At 39.5% G+C, this 19,529-nt stretch overlaps 1 protein-coding gene across 1 annotated transcript in view; it reads right to left on the reverse strand.

Moving 5' to 3' along the window:
* Positions 1-19,529, reverse strand: part of plxna3 (plexin A3) — a 171,217-nt gene that overhangs the window by 12,918 nt on the left and 138,770 nt on the right. Inside the window, exons 12-24 of the mRNA XM_081349760.1 lie at positions 16,672-16,862; positions 15,765-15,913; positions 15,229-15,349; positions 13,730-13,866; positions 12,346-12,513; positions 11,938-12,031; positions 11,586-11,825; positions 10,590-10,733; positions 8,163-8,397; positions 6,720-6,862; positions 5,947-6,203; positions 4,336-4,402; positions 1,256-1,402 (exon numbers count right to left, since the gene is read on the reverse strand). Coding sequence (XP_081205886.1) covers positions 1,256-1,402; positions 4,336-4,402; positions 5,947-6,203; positions 6,720-6,862; positions 8,163-8,397; positions 10,590-10,733; positions 11,586-11,825; positions 11,938-12,031; positions 12,346-12,513; positions 13,730-13,866; positions 15,229-15,349; positions 15,765-15,913; positions 16,672-16,862 — 2,093 coding nt within the window. The remainder of the gene's footprint in view (positions 1-1,255; positions 1,403-4,335; positions 4,403-5,946; positions 6,204-6,719; positions 6,863-8,162; positions 8,398-10,589; positions 10,734-11,585; positions 11,826-11,937; positions 12,032-12,345; positions 12,514-13,729; positions 13,867-15,228; positions 15,350-15,764; positions 15,914-16,671; positions 16,863-19,529) is intronic.

The following is a 19,529-nucleotide window of genomic DNA, read 5'->3' on the forward strand; positions in this document are numbered from 1 at the left end:
TAGTGGACAAATGTAGGGAATAGTGAATGAGGCTATATAGGGGGCGATTTCGAACACAGTCCAGTCCACGAGTGGATACGTAAGGGTTAATGCCCGACGAGGTGTCCATTATCAGGTATTGATGGACGACGGCGAGGCGTGAACCGCCCGACGCGCAGCGGAGTCCATTAATACCTGATAATGGACACCTCGAAGGGCATTAACCCGCTTATACCATGGTCACTTACGAAAGAAAGAAATATTTAATCAATTAATAATACTTTAATGTGTTTTAGAGTAAAAATCGTGAGGGTTTTTATTTATTATGTCGAGCGCACTATTTAATATCTCCCGTATACAGGCGTTGCCAAGCAACGTGGCCACAGCGACCCGACCGCAGCAGTTGATCAGTGAGTTTGAGCCAGCGCAATCATTTAGAACTGTCATCAGGCAAATTGACGGGACGCCTTTCCTAGGTGTACATTATCACTTTTTAATGGACACCCTGCAGCCAATCAGAATCGAGTATTCACCCAGACCATGGTATAAAAATTGTTTATGCACAAGTTTGTTAACATGATCACCAAACTTTCAAAAGCATATAAATCCAAACTGGCTGATGTTGAACCCATAAAGAGGTGTAGGACTGTGAAGCATTAGGGGTGTGGATGGACTCCACCAACTCCATCTATGTTTTGTTCAGAATTGGTTTTGATAAAAAATAATGAATGATGATTTAAACGATGTATAAAAGCAGAGGCTCTGTTCTTTCTTTAGATATATTGACTGTTTATATAATATTCAAGAGAATGCTGGAACAGAACCCGTTTAATAAAAAAAATAAAATAAAATACTGGATCTTGCATTAGTCTTGCAAATACGGACAGAATACCATCATAACATTTGAAATATAAAAATAGCAGCCATTGTCATGATGATATAGTCTACAAATATTGATATTTTTGTATGATATTTCATTCAGATGTATTGACTAATAATGTGAATATATATGTTCTTTGTACCAAAATAGAAGTTTTGTAGAAGACATAGTAAAGTGTGTATTAGTAATACTAATTTAAGTATTAGTATTGATAGATTTCATTTCTAGCTGAGACCATCTGAAAAGGTAAAACATTTGTAAGCATTTAGGTCTTTTTCAAATGTATATTTCGAGCTGAAATCAAACACTTGTTCTCTTCAATGAGGGTGGGGGTGCTGGGAGACAGGAAGAGGGATTATGGGATACATTAGAGAGCGTCACCATGGGGACACTGACCAGCTGCTTGTAGTCGATTTGCTGTCGGATGAGCTTGTCTTCGCTCAGGGAGTATCTGGCCTCTCCTGTGATGGCATCTATGGGACCTTTTTCCATCTGCTGTTTTATAGCACAGTAGAGCATAAACAGAGGCTCGCCAGCACACTCCTGCATAGAGAGAGAGAGAGAGAGAGAGAGAGAGAGAGAGAAAGAGGTCATAATATACACTTTCGTTACATTTTATTTACTCCCAAAAGTCCACTTATAATGTTAGTCAAGGTTTCTTGCTCCAAAGGTTTACAGTTCATGATCCTTTTCCACTTTCTCACTGACCCACAGAATTGAACATGCTGTTCTTGCAGCTGTGTTTTAAGACTTTTTTATGTAAAGTAAATGACATCTGTTACGATTGGCTAAACAATGCATTCTGGTTAATGGATTCTCACACAACTTCCCGCTTGAAGTTAAAGGGTGATCGTGCCTTTTCTGTTGCTGCTCCGCGTCTCTGGAACGATTTGCCGGAACACATAAGGCTGTCTTCCAATGTTGATAACTTTAAATCCTCGCTGAAGGCTTATTTTTTCTCTCTGGCTTTTGGTTCAATGTCATTTTATGAATTTGTGTGTGTTCCTGTGAGTTTATGTATTTATGTGTTAGATTGTACAACACTTTGGTCATCAGTGGCTGTTTTAAATGTGCTCTAGAAATGAAAGTGCCTTGCCTAAGGGCGGCTGCGCGATATATTGAAATAAACTCGAAATCACTATGACAAAATCACCCCACTCATTCTAGAAAGAATAATTATTTTCCATATATAGCTATTCAAGTCATCTGGTGAACATTCTTCATAATCGCAGAGAAAGTAAATATCGCAATGTCATTTTTTTCCAATATCGTGCAGCCCTATTCTAGTCTATTTAGTACTTCAGTGCTTTAATTTCCAAAAGAGCAAGAAAATCCTGTTTTCCATTATGCCTCCTTTAAAACCTTTTACCTTTAAAGAACACACTAAAGAACATCCTGTGCAAAATACCACAGACCATCAATTCAATAAAATCACAGCGAGCTGTAATTTTCCACGCACTTCGAAAATGCTTAATTGCACCTTTAAATACAGAGGGAAACGCAATGAAAGGAGAGACAAAAAAAGACATTCTGACCAAAAGCAAAAAAAAAAAAGAAAAGAGAAATAAGACGGCGAGCGTGCAGAGAAAGAAAGCGCGGCCGTGAGAAGGAGAGACGTGGCCAATCACGGTTCTTTTCAGATGGCATTTGTGAAGTGTGGAGAAGTCTCCAATTACCCACTTAAAAACGTTTGATGACTAAACAGCTATACTGAGGGGAGGCTATTATTTAGTTCTTAGGCGAGATCAGCTTGACATTATTAATTACAGCATGACATCCTGAATCACACTCTTCTAACGCAGACGGAGAGGGTTACCCAGCATCCATTGCAAGCCTAACAGCAAGTAATTCTAAACAACCAGCCTTCGAACTCTGTGTCAAATGCATTTAGTCCTAATATATACATCAAATCCGCATCTTTTTATTGCTTTTAGAGGCTGTCTGCGTTCTGGCTCCATCTGCTTTTCATAGTCTGGCTGTTAGACCCTGTTATGACACAACAGATGTGTGTCACGGGATCCGCGCCAGGATTCACTCGCTAACGGACACATTTGAACGGTGAATTCACGCAGTTTAGCGTATGCAGCGTAAATGCAGATGACATGAACTGACAGCACAAGATGAAGCCCTAAAAGTCTGTTAACAAATATTTATATTACCCTTGGAGAGTTGGTTAACCCCAAAATGAAAATGATGTCATCGTTTTGATACCCTCATGGCGTACCGAACCCGCATGACTTTCTTTTGTGAAACTCTAAAGGAGAAATCATATTAACGAAAGCATACAGTGACAATGGACTGTCAAGCTCATGAAATAAATTTAAATAAAATAATATCAAATAAAATATAAAAAATAAAAATAAACAAAAAATACAATAAAATAGTCCAGATGACTTACAAAATAACAACTAAAATGTTGGTGTCACCCAACTTTGCTAAAAAAATTAAAATCATATATTATCTAATCAAACTAGCTTAGATTATTATATGATTTCTCCGTTTGAGTTTTAAACCAGCCTAAGGATGTTTTGCTACAGTAGTTATAGCTAGTCTCTTAGCCTGGTCAAACTGGTCTGTTGGGAGATTTCTCGTGGTTTTAGAGGCACTTTTCAGCTGGTCAGGCTAGGAGACCCAGCAAAACTAGCTTGGCCAGTCTAAACATCCCCTTGTGTTCCCTTCCCTGTAATAAATAAAAATGTCATACAGGTTTGGAACGATATGTGGATAAATGAAAAAATGACATTTAATTCCTGGATGAATTAATCCTTTAAGCAGAACATATATGCGTTCTATATGACGCTAACGTTACAGTGATCCCTCAAAACAAATGATTGGTAATATGGTAAACAACATAAATATACAGCATTCAACAGATGTGGATGCTTTGGCTCACAATATATATGAAATACATTACAAGTACACATCCAGGCAGTGCAATAGAGCCGTATCGAGGAGGCAATTCATGGTAATTACTTCTAGAGGCCTGTATGGTGGCCAAAACACTTTAACATCTGCACTTATGGGACGTAAAGATATTAGGCGGCCGGCCAGCGCTACATTCCACAGGGCAATTCCAGCCCTGAATGCACAAAGGGCCCGATGTTAGCGCTAATAGCCATCTCAATCAGCTTTAGCTTAATACAGCGGCCATCTTGGTGAACTCTGGAACACCTGACAGGATGTGGGATTGAGCGAGAGCCCTCACGACCTTGACCTTGACAGGCCTGATTTCAGGGTTGGGTGGAAGCCGTGGCATTCCTGAGTCGCTATCTGGAGCGTAGGCTTTAGCGAGATTTATTAGCAGGCTTTGCGATGAGTCAGCCTGTCAAAAACATCAGCGCAACAAAATCTTGTGGCAAACAAGATGCTAGTTAGCCAGAGAGAAGTTTGAGGTTGTGGCTCAATTTCATGTAGCACTTCACATAGCACATTAATAAAATGTATTGAATGTTAATGGTAGAAAACGGGTCACAAACCTTAAGGAAGCGGTGCAGGAGGAACGTGAACCAGTTGGTGAGCATCTTCTCAGCCACAGATTCAGTCCTGCAAAGACAAAGCAATCCATAAATGCAGATGATGCTGTGTGGTTGCTAGGGTGTTCTAAATGGTTGCTAAGGGATTGCTAGGTGGTTGTAATGGTGTTCTGAGTAGTTCTACCAGGCTGCTATGTGGTTCCTAAAGTGTTCTAGCTCATTGTTAGGGCAATGCTAGGTGGTTGCAAATGTGTTCTTGGTGGCTGCTAGGCTGTTGCTATGCAGTTGCTAAGGTATCCTGCGGCATTGGTAGGGCCTTACTATGCTGTTGATAATTTTTTCTGGGTGTTTTTTGCATGCTGCTATGTGGCTGCTTAAGTGGTATTATGTGTTATGAATGGTTGCTAGGGCATTAGTATGCAGTTGCTATGATGTTATGGGTAGTTGCTAGGGCATTGCTATGCAATTGTTAAAGGGTTCTGGGGTTTTTTAGGGCATTGTCAGGTGGTTGCTAAGATGTTCTAGGGGTTGTTAGGGCACTGCTTTGTAGTTGCTATGGTGTTCTGGCTGTTTTCTAGGGCATTGCTATGCAGTTGCTAAGGTGTTCTAGGGGTTGCTAGGGCATTGCTAGGTGTTTTCTAAGATTTTCTGGGGGATTGATAGGGCCTTACTATGTTAGGGTGTTCTGAGTGGTTTTATCATGCTGCTATGTGGTTGTTAAAGTGTTCAAGGTGGTTGCTAGGGTGTTGCTATGCAGTTACTAAGGCATTCTAGGGGGTTTCTAGGACATTGTTAGGTGTTCGCCAAGATGTTCTGGCGGGTTAATATGGCCTCACTATGTTAGGGTGTTCTGAGTGGTTTTATAGTGAGTTTCTAGGGAATTGCTATGTGGTGTGGGGTTGCCAGGGCATTGTAAGGTGGTTGCTAAGATGTTCTGGGGAGTTCTTAGGGCGCTGTTAGTATGTAGTTGCTAAGCTATTCTGGTTGTTCTCTAGGGCATTGCTATGCAGTTGCTAAGGTGTTTTTGATGGAATTGCTAGGTGTTTGCCAAAAATTTCTGGGGGATTGATAGGGCCTTACTATGTCAGGGTGTTCTGAGTGGGTTTACCATGCTACTAAGTGGTTGTTAAAGTGTTCAAGGTGGTTTCTAGGGTGTTGCTATGCAGTTACTAAGGTGTTCTAGGAAGTTTCTAGGACATTGTTAGGTGTTTGCTAAGATGTACTGGGGGATTAATATGGCCTGTGGTTGCTAGGGTGTTGCTATGCAGTTACTAAGGTGTTCTAGGGGGTTTCTAGGACATTGTTAGGTGTTTGCTAAGATGTTCTGGGGGATTAATATGGTCTTACTATATTAGGGTGTTCTGAGTGGTTTTATCATGCTGCTATGTGGTTGCTAAAGTGTTATAGGTGGTTGCTGGGGTGTTGCTATGAAGTTGCTAAGGTGTTCTGAGGGTTGCTAAGGCGTTGCTATGTGAGTGGTCATTTGATGATATGATAAGGAGTTGTTATAAGTGCATATAATTTTTTCACAAATGTGATGATGAATCCTCAAGTAACTTTGGAGGATATTTGAATGGTCATGTTCCACAATATGAGACAGTTACCACCTCTTACCGTCTAAGCAGCAGTTTGGGGTGGTTACGATTCTCCAGGTTCTTTTCGATCAGGTCGGCCAGAAGCTGTTTGAGAACCACAGTGGCGTACTCCATCCGTCCCTGCAGCGCCGCCATGAGGAGGGAGGCCACATTGCCACGATCCCGCATGGAGAAGGACCTTTGAGCCTCCAGTGTGTGGATGAAGGTCAGCAGGAACATCTTGTTGTGCAGCAGTTGACTGAACAAGCGCAGAGACTTCTCCACATTAGCTGGAGACTGAGAGGAGAGGGAGCATTTGATTAAACGAAAGAAAAAGCAGGAGAACAAAAACAGAAATGGAAAAGGCAGACAGGAAGGAGATGAGAGAAACATGTGCAACAACAATTGTTGCCTGAATGCATACTTGGAAAAAAGCTCAGCTGCGGTGAGATTTAATTGTTCTTTGCTGACTATTTTCAAAAAAATTTTTGGTAAGGCACGTCTCTAGACGGCTATTCCACCAGGGCCTTGCAGGGCTGCTGATTTCATTCTGCCTGAGGTTTTAATTAAAAAGCATGCTGAAAGAGGGGCGTTCGCTCTGAAGCTCACTACTGAGACAGCAGTACCGTAGCTTCAGAGCTTAGGGGATCTTTTTAAAGCACATCTAGGGTTTTTTTTGCTTTCTTTTTTTGGCAGAAGGATTAAAAGAAAATGGTCTATGAGTTGTGGCAACCTACTTATTGGCACTTGCGAGTGACAGAAGGCACATAGGGACAGAGAAATTGAACCAGGATGTTTTAAAAGTTCCCTTACGTCCAGCTCCTTTAGAACCGGGTGTTCTTCGATGCCAGGGAACATCACTCTCATGGTGTAGGTGCGATACTCCAGGAAAGGGATCTTCACACCATCCATGTCGTTCGTCAGCTCTTGGATGTCTGTCTGCAGCTCAGCGAATGCTGAGAAGAATAAAGAACAGAGATATGCATCCATCAGACTGAAGAACACCTCGTATGCTTTGACAGACAGATATACTAGGGGATGTTTGACCATATTTTGAGATTAGTGGCATTGGCACCAATAGCAGAAATTGCTATTTTGTGTGAATCTCCTGACATTTAAGAACTTCATGACAAAGAACTATTTAAATATATTGAAGAGTTCAAATCAACTAAACAAAAATTTCCTTTGTAACTTTTCAGTGCAGCTGGTTGTTTCGTTGATGTTGATCAGAGACTCTTTTCCTGTCTAACTGGGCAGTTTTTACATCCATCACGGAATCAGGCTTGCGAGATTAAAATATCCATTACTGATTGAAAGCATGAAAACTGAAGTTATTTTTCTGTAATTGAGTTTTAGTGCACAATACAATTGTCTGTTCTTAATTTACATTTACTTCCATAGAAGTTGAGTACTATGCAAGTAAGTGTTCATTTAAAAATATATTATATAATTTATTTCAAATATTGTATATTATAAAACTATGTACAAAACATATGTATATAAAAAAACAGTTATATACATAATACATGGCTATATATATATATATATAGTGTATATATATATATACACTATATATATATATATATATATATATATATATATATATATATATATATATATATATATAAACCTTGTTGAAACTCATGTATTAGTATCACATATTAGTAGTGCTTTTTTTTACCTATAAAAAACCATTATATAAGGTTTTTTTATAGGTAAAAAAAGCATTACTAATACGTGAGTTTCAACAGTTTCAATCGCCTCTCTGGGAAAGTATGCCTACTGACATATGACACAATAATGATTTTTTTAAAATCCAAATTGCATAAAAAGAAAAGTTGCATATATTCCAGTATCTCATGGCATTCTTTTAACAAATGCATAAATAACACCGCACCATGTCTGCCTGAGCTACAGATCCTTTTAAAGCTGTGAATAAAACCGGAATCAAAGGATGAGGCCAGTATGACGTCATGACCCAGTTCAATCCTTCCACAAAGACTGCATCAAACTCTGCAAGAATCCAGGCTACTGCAGTGTGAGAGCGCCTCCGACTCGCTCCCATTCTCAACACAACTGCATGCCAGGGGCCCACGGGACACCTCGCACACAATAAAATAATACATCACAGCTCCTTTTGATTTATCCTACAGGTTAAAACCATTAATAGCTAATTAAAACACTCTACACACCTGTTAGAAACAACTTGGCACGGGCTATAGGCAGCCCAGATGCTGAAGTAACCGAAAATCCTACCTTCCTTGCACTCCAGCGCGACACGGGACTCCAGATTGTCCATCTGCAACTGCAGGCGTTTGAGTGTGCGGTCGGCGTCCCGCGTCTTGCGCTTGTAGGCGATGAGCACAGCTATGATGGCGATGAGGAGGACGCCTCCGCCCGCTCCAATCCCGATGATGGCGGGAAGCGTGAGAGTGCTGTCGGAATAGATGTGAAGCGTTCCGGGAGAATATTCCAAGCCGCCCACGAGAATCTACATGCACAGACAAAAGAAACTATTAGAAGTCAAAGTATGGTGCAGGGCTCAATGCTAAGGATTTGTTCTACTTGCCCAGTGGTTCACATTTTAACTTGCCCTACCAAAATTTTCATTGGCCCCATCACAAACCAATTGGGCCAGTGACAATTCTAATCATTCACACTGGCCCCGGGCCATCGGCCAGTCCTTATTGTGAGCCTTGATGGGGTAACGAGTTGAGCACAGGCCCTTCAATCTAACCACCCCGCCGACTTTGGTGGGTCATAATGAGGGCTTTTGATTGGCTGAAGGCACTCACACTGTTTCTTCTTGAATGAAATCAGCTTGCAATTAGAATTACCACAGAATTATGCACTTGTTTGACACGTTCACGTCGCGTTCCTCACCCTGCGGTGAGAGAACAATCGCTTGCCGCCTCCGTTAGACACCGTGACCACTAATCCACATTAAATTAGTTCAAAAAGTCACTTTGGCACAGGTGTTGAAGGCAATTAGGCACAAATCAGCAGGTAATAGAGGTCTAGTTAGAGATTCGGGTCCGACTGAGGCGTGGTACCGGAAGCTCAGCCTTGCACTATTCGAGGACCAATTAAACGTGGCATCCAGCCATCTGTCCTAACGAGTTTCACCTTTTCGCGATCGCTCGGGCCCTGCGTGGCTGCATGAATTATTGAAACTTGGTGATAGAGGGGAACAAAGTGAATCCTGGAGTGCTGTCGATATGTGTCAAGTCATTAGTCATTTGCTTTCCTGTAGCTCAAACAGAAGAGCGTTGCTGCTTGCAACACCAAGGTCATGGGTTTGATTCCCAGGGAAAGCAAGAACTGATAAGAATGTAAATGTATACCTTGAAATGCAATGTAAGTCGCTTTGGATAAAAGCGTCTGCCAAATGCATAAATGTAAATATTAGTTGAGTGATCCCGGCACTCTCAATCCCACTATGTCTCTCTCTCTCTCTCTCACACTCTTTTCCCTTTTCTATGGGTGTTCTCCACTTTATGGATTCACAAACTAGAACTTAACTGAATAATCAGCTCTTTGATATACAGCACGTACTCTTTGTTTCCACAGATCTCATGCTAATCAATCAAACGGAGGGTGTTGGACCGAATTAGGGGGTGTAATGTGCATGAGTACCTTATATTGAGATTTATGGTTTCACCAGTTCATGCCACATCTAAGAGACTCCTGGATTTTATTAGAATTGATCAGTTGAGATGCTATTGATCATTTCTGAAAGTAATCACTCTGACAAAGTTTGCTTTCAGGAAATGGTATTGGCAAAAAAAAAATCAAGTGGTTTAATAAAATCAAATAAAACTAGATACCCATGCATCCCATACCCAAGGTCAGGGCATGATATTGCTATTGCTATTGCTATGAGCTGCTATGTACAGTAGTTCAGAGGTGTGGATATTTGGGTTAGCAGCAAATCGATTCGATTCATGATTTATATATATATATATATATGTAGATTATTGATGCAAATAAATTGACACCTCTAATTAAAAAGCCACATGAGACAGTATTCAAATCTGTAGCACAAACAGTGCAGAATGAGCTACATGCTAAAGTTTAACACGTAGGGTTAGGGGTTTGTTAAAACGGCAAAACTGAGCAATAATAATAGTGATGATTTCCTGAGTAACCACTAATGAAAGCCATTATTATCAATAAAGGGGCTGAACTTGTCTCAAATGCTCTCTCTAAGCATATGTCAGGGCTCATGAAGGTTATGAAGGATTCCTGTCTCCTATTTGTAATAATTGTTTGAGCTGCCCGGAGAGCAGATAGCCAGATTACGTGGGAAATTGCTTGTATCAGCTCGCCCTATAATCCTAATAAGTACTTAATGTACGGCGAGCCACTTCCAGTTGACCTTTATGTTTTCTGTTTTAGCATTAAGGTAAAAGATGCCCATGCAGCAGTGGCTTATAATGAGATTGATTAAATAAGATGCACAATGCCTAAGACCATGCAAACCAAACATTCAGCTTTTTCACCATCTTATGGCCATCCACTCATTTTCTGCCACCTTTATTGGTTGATATACAATAACCGTAAATTCTCAGTCAGCGCATTGAGAGGTGAACATGTTTTGCTCTCAGCCAGCAAGAGAGGCTCGTTATAGATTAGGTTTTCATAATGCATGATGGGAAAATGTCATGGCAGCAGGATCCTCACCATTACTCGCTGTTCTCCAGTCAGATCTGGTGAATCGCAGAGAAGCTGAGATTCAGAGACTGTTAACAGACAGGGCGTTTCTCCAATCATCACGCTGTAATTCAGCCGGGCGTTACCGGGAGCAGGAGGGATGAGGTTCTTGCCCTGTTTACAGATGATGGCACAGAAAATTCAATTCATCAAAAAGAGTGAGCAGTTTTCATTTTTCATTTGATGTGGATCATTTGAATCTCCTGAAAACTTGCATTATATCAAAATTTGAAAGCCTGATTTTTTTAGACACACACACACACACACACACACACACACACACACACACACACATGTCTGGTGCACTATCTTTGTGAGGACTCTCCATAGACGTAATGGTTTTTATACTGTACAAACTGTATATTCTATCCCCTTACACTGCCCCTATCCCTAAACCTACCCATCACAGGAGACATTCTGCATTTTTACATTTTCCAAAAAACTAATTCTGTATGATTTATAAGCTTTTGTACCCATGGGGACCTCAATTTAGGTCCCCACGGTGACACGAGTCCCCATGAGTCTGTGTGCATTCAGGTTTAAGTCCCCACCGGTGTAGAAAAACATGTCCACACATACACACCTACACACACACACACACACACACACGTGACACAAGTATGTGACATTATTTTTAGAATTATTAAAATCATAATACTGGTTATTTTCTTGAAAAATATTTAAATATTTACGGAAAAGCGTAGCACCAGACACTAGTCCAAATCAGATGAATGAATAAATTTGAATAAAAATGATGACAAAAGAAGATCTGCACACAAAAAATAGGCCAAAAATCTGCCTATTTTTCGTGTATGGATCTTTTTTGTCATTTTTGAATTTGGCATTGTGCAAAAAAATAAATAAAGTCTGATTTCAGAGCAATAAATGATTAGGACATTAAATTCACCCAAATGCAACAGGGAAAAATGTAAATTATTGATGATGAGATTATGACAAAGGTCATACCTTCAAGATTATGGGTGATCCTGGTTTGACCTCCAGAATCCCAGCATTCCCAAGAGGATCAAAGGTTGGGTTAGGATAGTACGTGAAAGGAGTTCCATTGAGGATGAGGAGGGCGGATACATGGTCCAGGATGAAGCCGAACTCATCCGGGTGAACTCCACTCTCTGGAGCTTGACGTTTAGTGTAGATGATGCCCGGAGCCAAGCAAGTCATCACAGATTCATTCACCACCATACAAACCTGCAGAGGAACATCCAGACATTATGTCGCAGAAGTAGTATCACATAAACAACAGGCTGTCCGTAATGATGGTGGGGGCAGAGAGGAGAAGGACAGCTGGTCGGGAACTCACGTTTGTGGTCTCCACTCCTCCATATTTGGCTCTGACTTTAGGTTCCTGAATGGTTAGCAGATTGGTTCCTGTGACCGTGAGGGTTGTGCTGCCACTATCAAAACATACAAGCAATACTCGTTTCATTTAGGCTCTAGTAAATGCATTGCAACAATCACATCGAATTTTCATCCAAGATAATGGGCTGACTATAGTTTTTGTATTTACATTTCATCAAAATTAAAAATCACTGCTGTGAGTGAGTTTCTGTTCTGTGAGTGTTTCAGTTCATATATTTATGAGATTCTATTAGGCTTAGTTTTTGAAGTTAGCAAGACATATTAGCCCTGTGTAGACAGCAGACAGTGAGGTATCTCACTAGGGTTTGGAACAGAGCCATTGAGTGTGTGTGAGATTGTGTTAACGTACTTGATAATGCTCCAGTTGGGCTCTATGCTGGAAATGGTAGGATCTTCTGTGTAAATGTAACGTGTTTCGCTGGTGACCTCTGCCTTGTCAATGAACAGCTTGACAGATGAAGCCCCAGAGCCCGATGCTGACGGTGGCGTCACACACACTATCTCACGCACTGTTCTCCTGTCAGAACAAAGTTAAATTATACAAAATCAGAAATATTTGAAGCAATTTACATAATTTTGACCATTATTTTTTACAAATTTTAAAAATGGTGACACTGTAGGCTTAAACCAACTTGTCTGACTTTAAGCTGGTTTATTTGGTCAGCCAGGGTGGCCAATCTGGGGTTTAGCTGGTCAGCCATCTAGTCAGAAGGAACAGAAATTGCCTCTAAAACCATCAAAACAGACCAGACTAACCAACTTGACCAGGCTGACCAGCATCGATTTAAGGGTTAAGCTGTTTTAACAGGCTTTTAGCAGGTTGAAAAGACCTCTACTGTATGTGTTTTGGATGCTGGGCTGGACTTCTTTGGTCAACCAGCTTCACCAGCTGACTTTGGTTGGCGAACAACATGTCTAGACCAGCATAAACCAGTGTAGACTAGAATAGAAATGCATGCTGGTCTTTTCAGTCAGAAAACTGCTTTCAGACCAGCTTTAAAAGGCACCATAACGTCACATTTAATGATCTAGAACAAATGAGTTTATTTAATAATTACAATGCTTATTTCTGACAAAAATGGAATAAGAAGTTGACTCAAAAGTAAATATATAATATATATATATAAAATATATTTTTTCAACTTGTAATTCTGTAGTCATTAAATATTCAAATATTCATAAATGTTTATATATATATATATATATATATATATATATATAGTAATTATTTTATTTATTTTAAATGAATATTTAATTAATATTAAATATAATATGAAATGAAATTTGAGTTTAAAAATGATATATATATTTATACACTTTACTTTTTAATGTATTTTATTTTCTCAAACTTTTTCTTTATGGTTTCTCTACCAGCAAGTCAACATGGCTAGACCAGCATAAACCAGTCAAGACTAGCATGGACAAAACATGCTGGTCTTTTTTCCTTCCCGGCCAGGAACTGACAACATTATACAATGTATGTCTTCTAAGCAGATGTTACTGCAGTTTAATCACCACACAGTTCACTAACAATCAGAACTAGTAATGCATCATGTTTCTTGGCACGAGCATGTGGATGTATTTGGGGACAGCCATGCACGCTCATTTAATTTCATGTGGAAATGACACATCTCGCTTCCTCCGAAGTCCAACTGTATCCCGCAGATGTCGAGAGACGCAGATGTGAACCGCGCTGGAAGATCCGGTTAAGAGCTGACAGAAAAGCTGCTCACCTGACAAACAGACACTCTTCCTGGGCCAAAAGCACGGTCACGGCGCTCCCGGCGTCCAGATGTCGGCCTGAGATAGTCAGCCTGGTCCCGCCGGACACGGGTCCTTTCTCCGGCCGCACCCGGTTGAAACCCGGAGTCTAGTGGGACGAGAGAAACGACGGTAACTTCCGAAACAGATGGAGCCTGCTGCAGCGTGATACAGACGCTCAAGCGTGCACTTGTTTTCCCCATTCTGGTACTACACGAAAAGATTACACTCATCACAGTAATAGAAATGTCCTGTTTGCTCTCGCTCCGTGCAGGGCTCGTTTGTTTCGGTGCAGGACCTGTCAGGCCGCCCTCTCGCAGTAATTAGTTGCATACCTGTGTAATTGGTCGGAGTGCGTGTTTTCATTTGCTTTACCCTTCTGCACGACTGAAGCTGCCTGGACGCTATTGATTAGATGTTGAGGGAATCCAGGCAGGGTCATCCATTTATATACGTGTGCGTGTGTGTGTACGTACAGCTCCTGGGCTCGGGATAATAGACTAATGCCCTATTCCTGCTGGGCACCACTTAAACCTCTGCGGGGAGGAGGGGGTAATTGTGTCATTCTTTACATCCCCCTTCCCTTCAACTACATTATCACATGGCCTCCACCAGTTGATTTGATTGGCTAACAGGATGTAGGAAAAGGGAATCTTAACGATTCATCGGTTTCAAGTGCAAAATCGGATTGGCTGAGTCTCAAAGGATGGATAGACATTGATTAGCTGCTCGTAAATCACCACAAACAAAATGTTAGCAGCGATAAGGGAATCGATACAAAAGAATGATTAAAATATAATAACTACATCCAAAATCGAAGGCAGTTGCCTCACTGGCCAGTCAGTGTGTGAAGCCACCTGGAAACTGCTTTAAAATGCACCATAATGTTACATTTAATATTCTAGAACAAGTTTGAGTGTTTAATAATTACAAAGCTTATTTTTTGGCTCAAATGGAATCATAAGTTGAATAAAACTTATTATAAATAAAGTTTATATACAACAGAATAAAATAAAACAAAAATAAAAAAGTAATATATATATATATATATATATATATATATATATATATAGGCTATATACAGTATATATAAACACATTCATTTTTTCGATTCCATATTCCGAACTTCTAATTACATTTCAGAAAAGAAATAGGCATATTAATAATTAAATATTATTATGATTCTAAACAAATAAATAAATAAATGCATAAATAATAAGTAATTTTTTTAATTAATTTTATTACTTTAACACACAACTTATTTTTTCAATTCCATTTCAACTAAGAAATAAGCACTGTAGTCATTAAATATTCAAAATAAATAAATAAAAATAAAAATTCTGTCAACCAATCATTGAACAGCGCATACAGGATTTGTCTTGATGCCTTCAACCCTCCACTGCCTTATAAGACAATATTTTTCAAGTTTCATCAGACACAGCCAATATGTCTTAAAAAGTACAGGTCGTACCACAAAAGAGTACGTCTGAGATGACTGGGTACGATATTCGGCACTGCAGTCACCGATACACAGCTCCACCGGACCACCAGGGGGACTCGACATCAGAGATTCTTCCATATCACACACAATCCTGCAGGTCAAGAACACAGATATCACTCCTGTACAAAACACTGTCCATAAACGTGAAACCAGCTCATTCAAATTAAAGCTGCAGTAAGCCATTTCTGAGAAACGCTGTTGAAAGTGGATCGGACCGAGCAGCACGGCACACTTGCAGCCAATCAAAACTAGGGGGCGTGTCCATTCATGACGGGGGAGGAGCAAGTAGTGAACAATAGGGAGATTTGAAGAAAACTGTAGAAAGAGAGATGGCTGAGAGACATTACAAAAGAGAAAAGGTCAGAGGAATATCACAGTTTGATTGAAAAATGTTTAAATCAAAATGTTTAAAAAGTGTTTCTCTGAAATCACTCACTGCACCTTTAAATAGTGACATGAGAAGTATGAAGCTGAACTTGTAGTGTATAGTATTTCTTATAACCCACCTCTCAGCGCTGATGTATTCAGAACCAGCAGGGTTACAGCGAACTCCTGCCACACGCACATGTGTGATCTCTCGAACCTGCAGCCCCAGATTCTCTCCTTCGATGGTCACGCGTGTGCCGCCCTCCTTCGGGCCCGTCAGTGGACGGATCTGTGGAGACAGAGATGTCAGCTTCTCATTGGAGGATATAAAACACATTCTAAAAACTGTAAAGGTCAACACTCTGAAAGGTGCAGTCTGGGATATCTGCCATTTAGGAGAATTGTTTATTTTGTGTGTTTTTAACCATACGTTAAGGGACAAAATTCCTAAAAATGACTCCATAAAAAAGCTAAAGCCTGATAAAACCTCTTTTGAGGAGATCCCCAATGAGAAAAAAAGGTTTATATACAGTATATAAAAATACAATAAATATAAATAAATGAAGAAATACATAAATACAGTTTTAATTCTAAAAATGGTAAATACATGAGATAAATTACTACAAAATAATTGTAAATAAATAACAAATAATAAAGATGAATGAATAAATAAATGTTAACTATAATAACAATAAAGATAAATCTATATCTTTCTATATTTTTTGTAGTAAAAATCTATATTTTATAGTGGTAAAAATATAAATAAATTAATTAATGAATAAATAAACAAACATAAATAGAGATAAATAAAAATAAATAATTGCAGTAATTAAAAATTGTACATGATCCTTTTTTGGCAGAAGTCATCTACTGCATACCTATCATAATTATCTTCCTCATTGACTATCCTGTTTCCGTCAGAAACGTCACATTGTGGACTAAAAGGGTTGGCGAAGGTCATTGCATGTTGAGTGTTATGTTTCGTTAGGGTTCATCTGAAAACAATACAAATCTATGGTCCAAGATGGCTTTCATGACGTGTGTTACCTTTGTGATACGAGGATGGCTGCAGCGTACGTTGCGCCGTCCTTGATGCATCCAGTTGTGTTCGGGTGAAGGACAGTGTTGCTTCAGGAGGCACTTCTTATCAGCCAAACACCAGCCACACTCAAACATGCTGTCGGCCTTCAGACAGAGCCCACAGCTGTCCCTCTGAGCTTCACACTTATACAGGAGAGCTGCGTACACACACACACACACACAGAGAGAGAGAGAGAGTGAGAATATAGCCGTACTCTCGGCTGGGCAGTTAAACGCAGGGCATGTTTGGAGTGGTGCCAGCTGTATGGTGCCAATCGATAATTGAACTGTAAGGGGAAGGTAGCCGAGGCAAAACCCACGCCTGCTTTCACTGTGCCGTGATTCATGTGCTGCCCACCCACACTAATAACTCTGACCAGAAGCCTCGAGGAAGCAGAAAACCAAGGTGCTCCGCTGTAGTGGGTGTGAGGTTCAATACACAGTGGCTCTGTTCCAAACGCTAGTGAGCTCACTCGCTGGTTACTATCTACACCGGCAGCATCGTGGGATCTCATACGTTAGTGATTTGAAATGCTGTTCACAGGTAGCAACTTGGTTAATAGTCACTCATATTTACAAAACAAAAAAGAGCCACTAAACACATAGAGCCTGATGTTAGCATGTTGCTAAGCTAACAAGAATACTTTAATAAACACAAAAATAGAGCATTGTTGATTAAATGCTTTTAACTAGTAAATAAAATATACTTATAATGAAAATGTGACTAATCAAGGAATAAATTATATAATAAATATATAAACACAAATAACTTTAAAAAACGTATACAGCACCATAGTTTTAGTATTTTATACTATTATTATATTTATTATAATATATTTTGACATACATGACATATGAAATGTATACAAATGTCCATGTATAATATATGTCAAATTTTAAATATAAAATCTAAATCTAAAATATACATTATATAAACTGACAGCTGTGTGGACATTATTATTTTATATTATATTATATTATTTAGGGCTGTCAAGAGATTAAAAATTGTAACCAATTAATTACATGGCCAAGAATGTAATTACTGCCAAGAAATTACCCCCAAAAGATGATTTAAAGTAGACATTATAAAAAGAAATATTTTATTTGATTCAACATAGAATTTATTACACAAAATTTTAGGCTAAAACGGCCATGTTTTTTTTTTTTCAGAAGCTGCATCTGAATTGGTATTTAGATATATTTACAGAGCAAAACAGTTCAGTTACCAACATTCTTCAAAACATCTTGTATATGAATTTAATAATATGATTTCTCTTTTTTATTATGATACTCAAATTAAGAAACTAAACCTGCCAGTAGGTGGTGGTAAATGTCTAAATGAGTACGTTTTTGAATCGTTCATTTTTTCGATTTGTTCAAACAGCTGATTCATTCAGGAATGAAGTAAATGCCTCTCTTTATGAATTGGCCATTGAATCATTGGTTCACCTGACTGATTCGTTAAAAAAGTGAATTCATCAGTAATCAACTGTAAGAAATGTCAGATGACCTACGTAGATCTGGGGCGGGGCGGGTGCGTTCAATCCATTTTTTTTACACAACTAATTCATTAAATTAATGTGTTAAATAGACAGCCCTAATTATATTATACATAAATTATATTATATTTATTACATTTTTACATTATATTATATATATTACATATATTTTTCTAGATTTTGTCTGCCATCTTGGACAAAAATCTTCAAAAAGCTCGTTACAAGGCATTCTAGGATTTTCTAGAATGTAAATATATGTGAAGCTGCCTTGGATTTTGGGCAAAATGAGGAATCTTTAAAGCCACACCGTGGACTTTGTGACCTAAAGAGTTGACGCATACGAGTTATTTTAAATGATTCCTCAGCCCAATATACAGCGTTTGACACTATTAATGCCCCGAGCGGGGCTGCCCTCTTGAAATACCGCCTATGTAAGTTTGGAGGAGACGGACCGTCGTTGAACAGGTTATGTGACCTGGAGAACGTATCGCTTTACGGCCGTCACGTGACCATAGGCTCTGATATACTGTCTTCTAGACTTTCGCGACAGTGCTGCGGCGCTTGTGGCCTCTAGGGGCGCTAGACGTGAAAGTTCCAGGTCTAGTGCCCCTAGCGCCCGCAAAAGTTCCGCGGTGTGGCTTTAAAGGCGGCTCTGGGAAGGTGGATGTAGAGGCTGAATTGCCAGACAGACCACTGAAAATATGATTACAGATTTATAAACTCACAACACCAATAATTTACCAGAGAGATTGTATATCTGCAGATACACGGATGAGCTGTGACTTTCTGTTCCTTTCTCGGCTCTATTCCTTTGAAAGCACAGAAACGCTCTGTAATAGCAAACCTGATGAAGTTCTCCTCAAGAGATATATCGACTCCTGGAGGTCTTTCGATTTGTATTTCTCAAAGTGCTACAAGTAAATGCAAAGTGACAGAGGTGCGGACAGGTTAAAAGCTGACAGACGTGGATTCTATACCATCCTTTGCAGTAATGTGCAGTTATATAAGGCTGAAGCAGGCAGAAGCCCCGTTATTAATAAAATATGCCGCGGCGACTGAAAGAATACCTGAAAGACTAAGTGTGTTTGAACAGACTGTGAAATCCAGATAAAATAAAATAAAAGATGCATTAAGTTCCACTTACACAAAAAGGTAACACACCCTCCCACATCAAGAGGACACTGGGAATGCCAATAAAATATGAATGTAGTTGTAGAGAGGATAGCTTCAATACTACTTCTCCTTAGCTTTAGAAATGCCACTAGGGGGCTAATGCCGAGTTCAGACTGCACGATTTTCAAAAGAGTCGGGTCACTGTTCTTTTCA

The sequence above is a fragment of the Scardinius erythrophthalmus genome (assembly GCF_964197995.2).
Source record: "Scardinius erythrophthalmus genome assembly, chromosome: 20".
In the NCBI taxonomy this organism is placed as follows: Eukaryota; Metazoa; Chordata; class Actinopteri; order Cypriniformes; family Leuciscidae; genus Scardinius; species Scardinius erythrophthalmus.